This window comes from Scyliorhinus canicula, chromosome 11 (assembly GCF_902713615.1).
Source record: "Scyliorhinus canicula chromosome 11, sScyCan1.1, whole genome shotgun sequence".
Taxonomy (NCBI): Eukaryota; Metazoa; Chordata; class Chondrichthyes; order Carcharhiniformes; family Scyliorhinidae; genus Scyliorhinus; species Scyliorhinus canicula.
The window spans coordinates 169,124,105-169,140,919 of NC_052156.1; the positions used below are offsets into that span (position 1 = coordinate 169,124,105).

Below are 16,815 nucleotides of genomic sequence, written 5' to 3' on the forward strand. Positions count from 1 at the left end.
AAAGCTCTCCCGCTGGCTGTTTGATTACAGGACCACACCGCATTCCACAACGGGCATACCTCCAGCTGAACTCTTAATGGGAAGGCGGCTGCGAACGAGGCTGAGTCTCCTTTTCCCAAATTTAACGGGGAAAGTGGAGAAACAACAGGAGGCCCAACGCAGGGGGCATGATAATAGTCGGCAGCAGAGACATTTCCAGGTGGGGGCACCGGTTTGGGTCAAGAATTATGGGAATGGACCAACGTGGGTCAAAGGCACGGTAGAGTCCCAAACAGGGCTCATATCCTATGAGGTTTCAATAGGAGGTAAGGTGCTGAAGAAACACCTAGACCAAATAAAGGCAGCGGAACCACACCTGGAGGCAGGCGAAGCAGGACCGCCTCAAGCTGGGATAGCCCAGACGGAAAGGATACCCACACCCCAGCCCCGAGCAATTTCTCCAGACCCCGTCATCCAGTCATCAGAGTCGGAGATGGACACACTCGACGAGGCCGCCTCGACACCTCTCCCCGAGGAGGAGGAAGAACAACTTCCAAGGAGGTCGTCAAGGAAAAGACGGGCACCTATAAGGTATACCCCGTCCACTTCGGAGAACGACCCGGCGGACGACACAGAGGTGACAGACCCAGACATGAGGAGCAGGAAGAAGCTCAGAGGAATGCCAGCTGGCAGGAATTCCTCGGACCTTGGGGGGGAGGGGAGTAATGAACTCCAATTGGCTTTATTGGTTGGCCAATTGGAGTATGAGCTCACTCAATGATAGCTCATTGAGGGGGCCCATATAAGCACCTGTGTGGGCTTTGTGAGCCAGTCTAAAGTTGACTGGAATGCTAGCAGCACTGTTTGGAGCTGCTCCTGTAATATCGTTATTGTAAATAAATATTGGTGTGGTGACGGAACTCCTGACTCCCGTGGATTACTACATAGACGGTACTGTCTGTGTGTCTGTACTTGTTGTAGACGGCACTGTCTGTGTGTCTGCACTTGTTGTAGACGGTACTGACTGTGCGTCTGCACTTGTTGTAGACGGTACTGACTGTGCGTCTGTACTTGTTGTAGACGGTACTGTCTGTGGGGGGGTTTAAACTAATTCAGCAGGGGCATGGGAACCTGGATTGTAGTTTTAGGGTACGGGAGATTGAGAGTATAGAGGTCAGGAGCACAGATTTGACTTCGCAGGAGGGCGCCAGTGTTCAGGTAGGTGGTTTGAAGTGTGTCTATTTCAATGCCAGGAGTATACGAAATAAGGTAGGGGAACTGGCAGCATGGGTTGGTACCTGGGACTTCGATGTTGTGGCCATTTCAGAGACATGGATAGAGCAGGGACAGGAATGGTTGTTGCAGGTTCCGGGGTTTAGGTGTTTTAGTAAGCTCAGAGAAGGGGGCAAAAGAGGGGGAGGTGTGGCGCTGCTAGTCAAGGACAGTATTATGGTGGCGGAAAGGATGCTAGATGGGGACTCTTCTTCCGAGGTAGTATGGGCTGAGGTTAGAAACAGGAAAGGAGAGGTCACCCTGTTGGGAGTTTTCTATAGGCCACCTAATAGTTCTAGGGATGTAGAGGAAAGGATGGCGAAGATGATTCTGGAAAAGAGCGAAAGTAACAGGGTAGTTGTTATGGGAGACTTTAACTTTCCAAATATTGACTGGAAAAGATATAGTTCGAGTACATTAGATGGGTCATTCTTTGTACAATGTGTGCAGGAGGGTTTCCTGACACAATATGTTGACAGGCCAACAAGAGGCGAGGCCACATTGGATTTGGTTTTGGGTAATGAACCAGGCCAGGTGTTAGATCTGGAGGTAGGTGAGCACTTTGGAAACAGTGACCACAATTCGGTGACCTTTACGTTAATGATGGAAAGGGATAAGTATACCCCGCAGGGCAAGAGTTATAGCTGGGGGAAGGGCAATTATGATGCCATTAGACATGACTTAGGATGTGTTGGTTGGAGAAGTAGGCTGCAAGGGTTGGGCACACTGGATATGTGGAGCTTGTTCAAGGAACAGCTATTGCATGTTCTTGATAAGTACGTACCAGTCAGGCAGGGAGGAAGGGGTCGAGCGAGGAAACCGTGGTTTACCAAAGAAGTGGAATCTCTTGTTAAGAGGAAGAAGGAGGCCTATGTGAAGATGAGGCGTGAAGTTTCAGTTGGGGCGCTTGATATTTACAAGGAAGCGAGGGAGGATCTAAAGAGAGAGCTGAGACGAGCAAGGAGGGGACATGAGAAGTCTTTGGCAGGTAGGATCAAGGAAAACCCAAAAGCTTTCTATAGGTATGTCAGGAATAAAAGAATGACTAGGGTAAGAGTAGGGCCAGTCAAGGACAGTGGTGGGAAGTTGTGTGTGGAGGCTGAGGAGATAAGCGAGATACTAAATGAATACTTTTCGTCAGTATTCACTCAAGAAAAAGATAATATTGTGGAGGAGAATGCTGAGACCCAGGCTATTAGAATAGATGGCATTGAGGTGCGTAGGGAAGAAGTGTTGGCAATTCTGGACAAGGTGAAAATAGATAAGTCCCCGGGGCCGGATGGGATTTATCCTAGGATTCTCTGGGAAGCCAGGGAAGAGATTGCTGAGCCTTTGGCTTTGATTTTTAGGTCATCATTGGCTACAGGAATAGTGCCAGAGGACTGGAGGATAGCAAATGTGGTTCCTTTGTTCAAGAAGGGGAGTAGAGATAACCCCGGTAACTATAGGCCGGTGAGCCTAACGTCTGTGGTGGGTAAAGTCTTGGAGAGGATTATAAAAGATACGATTTATAATCATCTAGATAGGAATAATATGATTAGGGACAGTCAGCATGGTTTTGTGAAGGGTAGGTCATGCCTCACAAACCTTATCGAGTTCTTTGAGAAGGTGACTGAACAGGTAGACGAGGGTAGAGCAGTTGATGTGGTGTATATGGATTTCAGTAAAGCGTTTGATAAGGTTCCCCACGGTCGTCTATTGCAGAAAATACGGAGGCTGGGGATTGAGGGTGATTTAGAGATGTGGATCAGAAATTGGCTAGTTGAAAGAAGACAGAGAGTGGTAGTTGATGGGAAATGTTCAGAATGGAGTTCAGTTACGAGTGGCGTACCACAAGGATCTGTTCTGGGGCCGTTGCTGTTTGTCATTTTTATAAATGACCTAGAGGAGGGCGCAGAAGGATGGGTGAGTAAATTTGCAGACGACACTAAAGTCGGTGGAGTTGTAGACAGTGCGGAAGGATGTTGCAGGTTACAGAGGGACATAGATAAGCTGCAGAGCTGGGCTGAGAGGTGGCAAATGGAGTTTAATGTGGAGAAGTGTGAGGTGATTCACTTTGGAAAGAATAACAGAAATGCGGAATATTTGGCTAATGGTAAAATTCTTGGTAGTGTGGATGAGCAGAGGGATCTCGGTGTCCATGTACATAGATCCCTGAAAGTTGCCACCCAGGTTGATAGGGTTGTGAAGAAGGCCTATGGTGTGTTGGCCTTTATTGGTAGAGGGATTGAGTTCCGGAGCCATGAGGTCATGTTGCAGTTGTACAAAACTCTAGTACGGCCGCATTTGGAGTATTGCGTACAGTTCTGGTCGCCTCATTATAGGAAGGACGTGGAAGCTTTGGAACGGGTGCAGAGGAGATTTACCAGGATGTTGCCTGGTATGGAGGGAAAATCTTATGAGGAAAGGCTGATGGACTTGAGGTTGTTTTCGTTAGAGAGAAGAAGGTTAAGAGGTGACTTAATAGAGGCATACAAAATGATCAGAGGGTTAGATAGGGTGGACAGCGAGAGCCTTCTCCCGCGGATGGAGGTGGCTAGCACGAGGGGACATAGCCTTAAATTGAGGGGTAATAGATATAGGACAGAGGTCAGAGGTGGGTTTTTTACGCAAAGAGTGGTGAGGCCGTGGAATGCCCTACCTGCAACAGTAGTGAACACGCCAACATTAAGGGCATTTAAAAGTTTATTGGATAAGCATATGGATGATAAGGGCATAGTGTAGGTTAGATGGCCTTTAGTTTTTTTCCATGTCGGTGCAACATCGAGGGCCGAAGGGCCTGTACTGCGCTGTATTGTTCTATGTGTGTCTGTACTTGTTGTAGACAGTACTGTCTGTGCGTCTGTACTTGGTGTAGACGGCACTGTCTGTGTGCCTGTACTTGTTGTAGACGGCACTGTCTGTGTGTCTGTACTTGTTGTAGACGGTACTGTCTGTGTGTCTGTACTTGTTGCAGACGGCACTGTCTGTGCGTCTGTACTTGTTGTAGACGGCACCGTCTGTGTGTCTGTACTTGTTGTAGACGGTACTGTCTGTGTGTCTGTACTTGTTGTAGACGGTACTGTCTGTGTGTCTGTACTTGTTGCAGACGGCACTGTCTGTGCGTCTGTACTTGTTGTAGACGGCACTGTCTGTGTGTCTGAACGGTTGTAGACGGCGCTGTCTGTGTGTTTGTACTTGTAGATGGCACAGTCGGTCTTCTCGATGTTTTCGAACATTAATTATTTGTTAAGATTAACGGGGTGAATGGCCACAATCTGAATAACATTTCTTCTTTTATTTTAATGCAGCAAAATTTATACATTGGTTCAAAGTCCGGCATTGCCCAGGTGAAGATCCATCAGTGTGATCTGTATGGTTCAGCTTGTACTGACTGCTGCCTCGCCAGAGACCCTTACTGTGCCTGGGATGGGGTCTCCTGTACCAGCTACTATCCAACTGGGACGCCTGCAAAAAGGTAATTGGATTCTAATTGCAATGCAGGTCACTTGTAAACCGGACCATGGTGTTAATTTTAAACTTTCAAGCTGGGAATGTTTTCCACAGCGTCTGGTTTCAGTACTGTGATCACCATTAACTCGCTGCTCAGCCTTCGGGAATGATTCGGGAATGATTCGGCCGTATCAGACGTGGTGGTCATTTTTACATCAGACTGTAAATGTTTTTTATATCAGACAGAATATTATTGGTAGTTAACATGATTTTGCTCAGGATCTTTATTGTAAATCTCTTCACCAGGAAATGACGATGGGAATATTCCATCAGCAGAATTCAGCCCTGAACAATTCGAGATTTCATATTAAATCTGAGATATTGGATTTTGATCCATGTTTTGGAGATTTGTGATTCCAACCATTTATCACCAATGACATTATTTAATAAAGATGTGGGGCGGGATTCTCCGGCCACGGGGTGGGTTGGAGAATCGCCGGAGGGGGGGGGGCAGGGGTAATCACGCAACGGCGCGCCTACCCTGGCAATGGCGTCGGCACGGTTGGAGCGGCCGGGGGCCGCTCAACGCGGCCTTCCCCCGTCGATACTCCGCGCTGGACGGGCCGAATGCCCACTGAGTTTGGCCGAGTCTCGCCGGCGCCGTTCGCGTGTGGTCCTACCCGGCCGGACCTCGGCCTTCATACTGTGGGAACCATCCTGGTGTGGGGGGGGGGGGGGGGAGGGATCCGACTCCGGGAGGGCCTCCAGGTGGCCTGGCCCGCAATCGGGGCCTACTGATCGATGGGCAGGCTTATTCCAGGGGGAGCCTATGTTCCTCCACGTCGGGCCCCTGGAGGGGGTCCACCATGTTGCCCGGGAGCCGGCCCAAAGAAGGCAACCCACGCTCTTGCGCGAACTTGCGCCAGCCACAGCGCGCATGCCGTACCTGCGGCCCACATGCTGCTGGGCGTATCGGCAGCTGGAGCAGCCTGAGGCTCTCCAGCCCACATGCTGCTGGGCGTATCGGCAGCTGGAGCAGCCTGAGGCTCTCCAGCCCACATGCTGCTGGGCGTATCGGGAGCAGCCTGAGGCTCTCCAGCCCACATGCTGCTGGGCGTATCGGCAGCTGGAGCAGCCTGAGGCTCAGTGCCCACATGCTGCTGGGCGTATCGGCAGCTGGAGCAGCCTGAGGCTCTCCAGCCCACATGCTGCTGGGCGTATCGGCAGCTGGAGCAGCCTGAGGCTCAGTGCCCACATGCTGCTGGGCGTATCGGCAGCTGGAGCAGCCTGAGGCTCTCCAGCCCACATGCTGCTGGGCGTATCGGCAGCTGGAGCAGCCTGAGGCTCTCCAGCCCACATGCTGCTGGGCGTATCGGCAGCTGGAGCAGCCTGAGGCTCTCCAGCCCACATGCTGCTGGGCGTATCGGCAGCTGGAGCAGCCTGAGGCTCTCCGTGCCCACATGCTGCTGGGCGTATCGGCAGCTGGAGCAGCCTGAGGCTCTCCAGCCCACATGCTGCTGGGCGTATCGGGAGCAGCCTGAGGCTCTCCAGCCCACATGCTGCTGGGCGTATCGGCAGCTGGAGCAGCCTGAGGCTCTCAGTGCCGTGTTGGCCCCCTGTGTGGCACAGGATCACTGATCCTAGGGGCCAGTTGATGCTGTTGTAAAACACTCCGGCATTTCCGACGGCATCAACACTTAGCCCCAGGATCGGAGAATCCCGCCCGTTGTTCCCAAACTGTGGCTTGTGAACATCATTTGGGAACAGGGCCTCCTGCAGTGAGGCAGCAATGTGCAGGTCTGGGGGAGGGAGGGAGGCAATGGAGGGACTGATTGATGTGTGTGAGGGGAAGCGGGAGGCAGAGAGGGAGAGGGAGAGGGAGAGGGAGAGGGAGAGGGGGAGGGAGAGGGAGAGGGGGATGGGGAGTGGGAGGGGGATTGGGAGGGGGAGGGGAAGGGGGAAGGGAGGGGCAACAGGAGGGGGAGAGGGAATGGGAGGGAAGGGGAGGGGAGCGGGGGAGGGGTGTGGGGGAGGGGGAGTGGGGGAGGGGGGAGGGGTAGGGAATACCTGATTGTTGTTTCAGTCACATGAATTTTCCAGTGGTAAAATGAAGTCAGACAAGATAATAACTTGGGATGTACATTCCTCGAGACTGACTAAATACCTCTATATCTGTCACTGTGCATATCTGTCACTGTGCACATTCTGTGTGTGCAGTCCGTGTGTGTGCAGTCCGTGTGTGTGCAGTCCGTGTGTGTGCAGTCCGTGTGTGTGCGCAGACTGTGTGCATGTGGATGGTGTGTGCACAGTCTGTGTGTCCAGTCTGTGTGTGCGCAGACTGTATGTGCAGTCTGTGTGTGCGCAGACTGTATGTGCAGTCTGTGTGTGCGGAGACTGTATGTGCAGTCTGTGTGTGCGCAGACTGTATGTGCAGTCTGTGTGTGCGCAGACTGTATGTGCAGTCTGTGTGCATGCGGACTGTGTGTGCAGTCTGTGTGCATGCGGACAGTGTGTGCGTGGACTGTGTGCAGTCTGCGCAGAATGTTTGTGTGTGGACTGTAGTGTGCAGTCTGTGTGTGCGTGGACTGTGTGTGCAGTCTGTGTGTGTGTGGACTGTGTGCGCGTGGACTGTGTGCGTGGACTGTGTGTACAGTCTGTGTGTGCGTGGTCTGTGTGTACAGTCTGTGTGTGCGTGGACTGTGTGTACAGTCTGTGTGTGCGTGGACTGTGTGTACAGCCTGTGTATGCGTGGTCTGTGTGTACAGTCTGTGTGTGCGTGGACTGTGTGTGCGTGGACTGTGTGTGCGTGGACTGTGTGTGCGTGGACTGTGTGTGCGTGGACTGTGTGTGCGTGGACTGTGTGTGCGTGGACTGTGTGTGCGTGGACTGTGTGTGTGCGTGGACTGTGTGTGTGCGTGGACTGTGTGTGTGCGTGGACTGTGTGTGTGGGTGGACTGTGTGTGTGGGTGGACAGTCTGTGTGTGCGTGTACAGTCTGTGTGTGCGTGGACAGTCTGTGTGTGCGTGGACAGTCTGTGTGTGCGTGGACAGTCTGTGTGTGCGTGGACAGTCTGTGTGTGCGTGGACAGTCTGTGTGTGCGTGGACAGTCTGTGTGTGCGTGGACAGTCTGTGTGTGCGTGGACAGTCTGTGTGTGCGTGGACAGTCTGTGTGTGCGTGGACAGTCTGTGTGTGCGTGGACAGTCTGTGTGTGCGTGGACAGTCTGTGTGTGCGTGGACTGCGTGTGCATGGACTGTGTGTACAATTACAATCACCGTCAGTGGACACTGGGCTGGATTCTCCCAAAATGGGGCGATGTCCCCACTCCGGCACAAGCACGCAGGCGTAGCACTCCCGAGACTCCTGAAAATAATACAAGATAAATGGTTAGAATCACTTTCCTACAGGGGGCCCAGCAGGGAACGGAGTGCATCACACAGCTGAGGCTGCAGATACAGGCCCCTGGAGTCTGCGCATAAGGAAGGCAGCAGCCTCCAACGGCCGGGCTAAGAGCTATGGCGAACTCGGAAGGCGGACCGACACAATGAAACGAGGCCCCACCGAACGGCCGCGTGCCCCACGATCCGTCTGGCCCGATCTCTTCCCCCAGCCACCCATAAGGCCCCCCCGGTGCCTGATCCCCCACCAGGGCAGCCGCGGACTGAGTCCACAGCTGCCACGAGAGAGTCCCGACCGGCCAGACCATGTTAGTTCCACGGCGTCGGGAACTGGGCCAGTTGGCAGGGAAGGATCGCTGGGTGGGCCTCGAGCAATGGCCCCCCAGCCGGGAGGCTTATTCGTGAATGTGTGGATATTGGAAAGGCCCGGCGCATCGCCGGAGCAGCGCCGGCACGGTTCTGTCAGGAAATTTGCCTCCCGCACCCCCCGCCAAACGCAATTTCTCGCGCGACAGGCTGCGTAGAAACCTGCTCACTGCGGACAGATACTGCAGGAAGAGTTCAAAACTTTAAATATGCGATACAACTTAGCTGGGCAATTTTTGTGGATGAAGAGAGGATTTTGCACCAGATCTATGAAATTGGAGAGTAAACACTCCCTCACTATACTCATTGTTCAGGGTAAACACTCCCTCACTATACTCATTGTTCAGGGTAAACACTCCCTCACTATACTCATTGTTCAGGGTAAACACTCCCTCACTATACTCATTGTTCAGGGTAAACACTCCCTCACTATACTCATTGTTCAGGGTAAACACTCCCTCACTATACTCATTGTTCAGGGTAAACACTCCCTCACTATACTCATTGTTCAGGGTAAACACTCCGTCACTATACTCATTGTTCAGAGTAAACACTCCCTCACTATACTCATTGTTCAGAGTAAACACTCCCTCACTATACTCATTGTTCAGGGTAAACACTCCCTCACTATACTCATTGTTCAGGGTAAACACTCCGTCACTATACTCATTGTTCAGAGTAAACACTCCCTCACTATACTCATTGTTCAGAGTAAACACTCCCTCACTATACTCATTGTTCAGGGTAAACACTCCCTCACTATACTCATTGTTCAGGGTAAACACTCCCTCACTATACTCATTGTTCAGAGTAAACACTCCCTCACTATACTCATTGTTCAGGGTAAACACTCCCTCACTATACTCCTTGTTCAGGGTAAACACTCCCTCACTATACTCATTGTTCAGGGTAAACACTCCCTCACTATACTCATTGTTCAGAGTAAACACTCCCTCACTATACTCATTGTTCAGAGTAAACACTCCCTCACTATACTCATTGTTCAGAGTAAACACTCCCTCACTATACTCATTGTTCAGAGTAAACACTCCCTCACTATACTCATTGTTCAGAGTAAACACTCCCTCACTATACTCATTGTTCAGGGTAAACACTCCCTCACTATACTCATTGTTCAGGGTAAACACTCCCTCACTATACTCATTGTTCAGGGTAAACACTCCCTCACTATACTCATTGTTCAGGGTAAACACTCCCTCACTATACTCATTGTTCAGAGTAAACACTCCCTCACTATACTCATTGTTCAAGGTAAACACTCCCTCACTATACTCATTGTTCAGAGTAAACACTCCCTCACTATACTCATTGTTCAGGGTAAACACTCCCTCACTATACTCATTGTTCAGAGTAAACACTCCCTCACTATACTCATTGTTCAGGGTAAACACTCCCTCACTATACTCATTGTTCAGAGTAAACACTCCCTCACTATACTCATTGTTCAGGGTAAACACTCCCTCACTATACTCATTGTTCAGAGTAAACACTCCCTCACTATACTCATTGTTCAGAGTAAACACTCCCTCACTATACTCATTGTTCAGAGTAAACACTCCCTCACTATACTCATTGTTCAGGGTAAACACTCCCTCACTATACTCATTGTTCAGGGTAAACACTCCCTCACTATACTCATTGTTCAGAGTAAACACTCCCTCACTATACTCATTGTTCAGGGTAAACACTCCCTCACTATACTCATTGTTCAGGGTAAACACTCCCTCACTATACTCATTGTTCAGGGTAAACACTCCCTCACTATACTCATTGTTCAGGGTAAACACTCCCTCACTATACTCATTGTTCAGACAGTAAACACTCCCTCACTATACTCATTGTTCAGGGTAAACACTCCCTCACTATACTCATTGTTCAGGGTAAACACTCCCTCACTATACTCATTGTTCAGGGTAAACACTCCCTCACTATACTCATTGTTCAGGGTAAACACTCCCTCACTATACTCATTGTTCAGGGTAAACACTCCCTCACTATACTCATTGTTCAGAGTAAACACTCCCTCACTATACTCATTGTTCAGAGTAAACACTCCCTCACTATACTCATTGATCAGAGTAAACACTCCCTCACTATACTCATTGTTCAGGGTAAACACTCCCTCACTATACTCATTGTTCAGGGTAAACACTCCCTCACTATACTCATTGTTCAGGGTAAACACTCCCTCACTATACTCATTGTTCAGAGTAAACACTCCCTCACTATACTCATTGTTCAGGGTAAACACTCCCTCACTATACTCATTGTTCAGACAGTAAACACTCCCTCACTATACTCATTGTTCAGAGTAAACACTCCCTCACTATACTCATTGTTCAGGGTAAACACTCCCTCACTATACTCATTGTTCTGAGTAAACACTCCCTCACTATACTCATTGTTCAGAGTAAACACTCCCTCACTATACTCATTGTTCAGGGTAAACACTCCCTCACTATACTCATTGTTCTGAGTAAACACTCCCTCACTACACTCATTGTTCTGAGTAAACACTCCCTCACTATACTCATTGTTCAGGGTAAACACACCCTCACTATACTCATTGTTCAGGGTAAACACTCCCTCACTATACTCATTGTTCAGGGTAAACACTCCCTCACTATACTCATTGTTCAGGGTAAACACTCCCTCACTATACTCATTGTTCAGGGTAAACACTCCCTCACTATACTCATTGTTCAGGGTAAACACTCCCTCACTATACTCATTGTTCAGGGTAAACACTCCCTCACTATACTCATTGTTCAGAGTAAACACTCCCTCACTATACTCATTGTTCAGGGTAAACACTCCCTCACTATACTCATTGTTCAGACAGTAAACACTCCCTCACTATACTCATTGTTCAGAGTAAACACTCCCTCACTATACTCATTGTTCAGGGTAAACACTCCCTCACTATACTCATTGTTCTGAGTAAACACTCCCTCACTATACTCATTGTTCAGAGTAAACACTCCCTCACTATACTCATTGTTCAGGGTAAACACTCCCTCACTACACTCATTGTTCTGAGTAAACACTCCCTCACTACACTCATTGTTCTGAGTAAACACTCCCTCACTATACTCATTGTTCAGAGTAAACACTCCCTCACTATACTCATTGTTCAGAGTAAACACTCCCTCACTATACTCATTGTTCAGGGTAAACACTCCCTCACTATACTCATTGTTCAGGGTAAACACTCCCTCACTATACTCATTGTTCAGGGTAAACACTCCCTCACTATACTCATTGTTCAGGGTAAACACTCCCTCACTATACTCATTGTTCTGAGTAAACACTCCCTCACTATACTCATTGTTCAGGGTAAACACTCCCTCACTATACTCATTGTTCAGGGTAAACACTCCCTCACTATACTCATTGTTCAGGGTAAACACTCCCTCACTATACTCATTGTTCAGGGTAAACACTCCCTCACTATACTCATTGTTCTGAGTAAACACTCCCTCACTATACTCATTGTTCAGGGTAAACACTCCCTCACTATACTCATTGTTCAGGGTAAACACTCCCTCACTATACTCATTGTTCAGGGTAAACACTCCCTCACTATACTCATTGTTCAGGGTAAACACTCCCTCACTATACTCATTGTTCAGGGTAAACACTCCCTCACTATACTCATTGTTCTGGGTAAACACTCCCTCACTATACTCATTGTTCAGAGTAAACACTCTCTCACTATACTCATTGTTCAGGGTAAACACTCCCTCACTATACTCATTGTTCAGGGTAAACACTCCCTCACTATACTCATTGTTCAGACAGTAAACACTCCCTCACTATACTCATTGTTCAAGGTAAACACTCCCTCACTATACTCATTGTTCAGACAGTAAACACTCCCTCACTATACTCATTGTTCAGGGTAAACACTCCCTCACTATACTCATTGTTCAGGGTAAACACTCCCTCACTATACTCATTGTTCAGGGTAAACACTCCCTCACTATACTCATTGTTCAGGGTAAACACTCCCTCACTATACTCATTGTTCAGGGTAAACACTCCCTCACTATACTCATTGTTCAGAGTAAACACTCCCTCACTATACTCATTGTTCAGGGTAAACACTCCCTCACTATACTCATTGTTCAGGGTAAACACTCCCTCACTATACTCATTGTTCAGAGTAAACACTCCCTCACTATACTCATTGTTCAGGGTAAACACTCCCTCACTATACTCATTGTTCAGAGTAAACACTCCCTCACTATACTCATTGTTCAGAGTAAACACTCCCTCACTATACTCATTGTTCAGAGTAAACACTCCCTCACTATACTCATTGTTCAGAGTAAACACTCCCTCACTATACTCATTGTTCAGAGTAAACACTCCCTCACTATACTCATTGTTCAGGGTAAACACTCCCTCACTATACTCATTATTTTTTAGAAATATGAAACCAAATTCTCCATATACCAGAAATACCAGCAAACCTGTTTGTGAAAATAAATGTAATTATAATTAAACATATTATCCCGACTGTTCAATTTTGCCTTTGTGAAGTTTTAGTTATTGAGAGAAAAGTGCACAGCTTCTGAACATTGAGAAACATTTTGCAATCTTCATAAAATATAAAAAATGCACTTTGGCAATAAATAGGTTTGAGTGAACAACACATTTGAATGATGTAGTTGTTGTCTGGCTGCAGTAACAGTGGCTGATCCGAAGGTGGCAATGTTAGTCCTTTCCCTTGGTGATCTCTACCTCTGCACTGATTCCTTTTGGCGTCACCAACCGCATCTTCGGAGCTTGTCGTCGCATGCTTGGTAAAAGCAGTGAGAGAATTGATTTAGAATTGGATACACTCTCTGATTCTAAAAGAGAAGCTGCAGAAACTGTGGATGCACTATCTATAATTTTCCAAAATGCCTTCCACTCAGGAATGGTCCGAGAAGGCAGTAAATTGGGCAAATGTAAAACTGCTCTTTGAGAGATGATGGAGAGGAACCAGTGAACCACGGGCCAGTGAGCCTGATATCAGTCATCGGAAAATGCTGCAATCTTTTATCAAGGAAATGGTCACAATGCATCAGCAATGTGTGGTGCTGCAAATATTTAGTTCATGTGTTTTCGTATATAACTGTAAATAATGGGGGAGAAATAATTTCAGGCATCCTATTACTCTTAAGATATTGTAATGTAAATGTTGCCACAGTCCCAGCTGACCAGAGGCTCCCTTTGAGGGGGAGAGCTGACTGGTGGGGATTTAACCTGTGGGTCACCACACCTCAGGCGAGGGACAAGGTTGAGAAGGCGGGTCCTTCATGAATAACCTCAGCCGGTACGGGAATTGAACCCGTGATGTACACAACACGAACCAGTCACTCAGCCAATCGAGCTTACTGACCCCAAAAGGTTGGGACCATGTTGACGAATGAGTTTAACAGCCAGGAAAATAGAGCTGGGCTTGCTGAGCTAAAACTGGAGCAGTGATCTCAGCAATTCTTACAGTGATGGCAGTCTGTGTGCACGGCCTGTGTATGGTCTGTGTGTGCGGCCTGTGTATGGTCTGTGTGTGCAGTCTGTGTAGAGTCTGTGTACGCGGCGTGTGCGTGGTCTGTGTGTGCGTGGTCTGTGTGCAGTCTGTGTGCAAAGTCACTGTGTGCACGGTCTGTGTGCACGGTCACTGTGTGCACGGTCACTGTGTGCACGGTCACTGTGTGCACGGTCACTGTGTGCGCGGTCACTGTGTGCACGGTCTGTGTGCACGGTCTGTGTGAGCGGTCACTGTGTGCGCGGTCACTGTGTGCGCGGTCACTGTGTGCACGGTCTGTGTGCGCGGTCTGTGTGCGCGGTCTGTGTGCACGGTCACTGTGTGCACGGTCACTGTGTGCGCGGTCTGTGTGCACGGTCTGTGTGCGCGGTCACTGTGTGCACGGTCACTGTGTGAGCGGTCACTGTGTGCACGGTCACTGTGTGCACGGTCTGTGTGCGCGGTCACTGTGTGCGCGGTCTGTGTGTGCACGGTCACTGTGTGCACGGTCTGTGTGCACGGTCACTGTGTGCGCGGTCACTGTGTGCGCGGTCACTGTGTGCACGGCTCTCCTCTCACTGTGTGCGCGGTCACTGTGTGCACGGTCACTGTGTGCGCGGTCACTGTGTGAGCGGTCACTGTGTGCGCGGTCACTGTGTGCACGGTCTGTGTGAGCGGTCACTGTGTGCACGGTCTGTGTGCACGGTCACTGTGTGCACGGTCACTGTGTGCACGGTCACTGTGTGCACGGTCTGTGTGCGCGGTCACTGTGTGCACGGTCACTGTGTGCACGGTCTGTGTGCACGGTCTGTGTGCGCGGTCACTGTGTGCACGGTCACTGTGTGAGCGGTCACTGTGTGCACGGTCACTGTGTGCACGGTCACTGTGTGCGCGGTCTGTGTGTGCACGGTCACTGTGTGCGCGGTCACTGTGTGCACGGTCTGTGTGCACGGTCACTGTGTGCACGGTCACTGTGTGCACGGTCACTGTGTGCGCGGTCTGTGTGTGCACGGTCACTGTGTGCACGGTCACTGTGTGCACGGTCACTGTGTGCACGGTCACTGTGTGCACGGTCACTGTGTGCACGGTCACTGTGTGCGCGGTCACTGTGTGCGCGGTCACTGTGTGCACGGTCACTGTGTGCACGGTCACTGTGTGCACGGTCACTGTGTGCACGGTCACTGTGTGAGCGGTCACTGTGTGCACGGTCACTGTGTGCACGGTCACTGTGTGCGCGGTCACTGTGTGCACGGTCACTGTGTGCACGGTCACTGTGTGCGCGGTCACTGTGTGCACGGTCACTGTGTGCACGGTCACTGTGTGCGCGGTCTGTGTGTGCACGGTCTCTGTGTGCACGGTCACTGTGTGCACGGTCACTGTGTGCGCGGTCTGTGTGTGCACGGTCACTGTGTGCACGGTCACTGTGTGCACGGTCACTGTGTGCGCGGTCACTGTGTGCACGGTCACTGTGTGCGCGGTCACTGTGTGCACGGTCACTGTGTGCACGGTCACTGTGTGCACGGTCACTGTGTGAGCGGTCACTGTGTGCACGGTCTGTGTGCACGGTCTGTGTGCGCGGTCACTGTGTGCACGGTCACTGTGTGCACGGTCACTGTGTGAGCGGTCACTGTGAGCGGTCACTGTGTGCACGGTCACTGTGTGCACGGTCACTGTGTGCACGTCACTGTGTGCACGGTCACTGTTGCACGTCTGTGTGAGCGGTCACTGTGTGCCGGTCACTGGTGCACGGTCACTGTGTGCACGGTCACTGTGTGCGCGGTCACTGTGTGCACGGTCACTGTGTGCGCGGTCACTGTGTGCACGGTCACTGTGTGCACGGTCACTGTGTGCACGGTCTGTGTGCGCGGTCACTGTGTGCACGGTCACTGTGTGCACGGTCACTGTGTGCGCGGTCACTGTGTGCACGGTCACTGTGTGCACGGTCTGTGTGCGCGGTCACTGTGTGCGCGGTCACTGTGTGCACGGTCTGTGTGCGCGGTCACTGTGTGAGCGGTCACTGTGTGAGCGGTCACTGTGTGCACGGTCACTGTGTGCACGGTCTGTGTGCACGGTCACTGTGGTGCAGCGGTCACTGTGTGCACGGTCACTGTGTGGCACGGTCACTGTGTGCACGAGGTCACTGTGTGCGCGGTCACTGTGTGCACGGTCACTGTGTGCGCGGTCACTGTGTGAGCGGTCCACTGTGTGCGGTACTGTGTGCACGGTCACTGTGTGCACGGCACTGTGTGCCGTCTGTGTGCAGCGGTCACTGTGTGCAGCGGTCACTGTGTGCACGGTCACTGTGGGCACGGTTCACTGTGTGCACGTCACTGTGTGCACGGTCCTGTGTGCGACGGTCCACTGTGTGCACGGTCAATGTGTGAGCGGTCACTGTGTGCACGGTCACTGTGTGCACGGTCACTGTGTGCACGGTCACTGTGTGCGCGGTCACTGTGTGCACGGTCACTGTGTGCACGGTCTGTGTGAGCGGTCACTGTGTGCACGGTCACTGTGTGCACGGTCACTGTGTGCACGGTCACTGTGTGCACGGTCACTGTGTGCACGGTCACTGTGTGCACGGTCACTGTGTGCACGGTCACTGTGTGCACGGGTCACTGTGTGCACGGTCACTGTGTGCACGGTCTGTGTGCACGGTCTGTGTGCGGTCACTGTGTGCACGGTCACTGTGTGCACGGTCACTGTGTGCACGGTCACTGTGTGCACGGTCACTGTGTGCACGGTCACTGTGTGCAGCGGTCACTGTGTGCGCGGTCACTGTGTGCACGGTCACTTGTGTGCGCGGTCACTGTGTGCACGGGTCACTGTGTGCACG

General features: G+C 50.7%; 1 protein-coding gene across 1 annotated transcript in view; it reads left to right on the forward strand.

Moving 5' to 3' along the window:
- Positions 1 to 16,815, forward strand: part of LOC119973814 (semaphorin-3E-like) — a 269,960-nt gene that overhangs the window by 227,135 nt on the left and 26,010 nt on the right. The window contains 2 exon segments of the mRNA XM_038812238.1: positions 4,542 to 4,708; positions 12,899 to 12,960. Of these exon segments, the coding sequence (XP_038668166.1) occupies positions 4,542 to 4,708; positions 12,899 to 12,960 (229 nt within the window).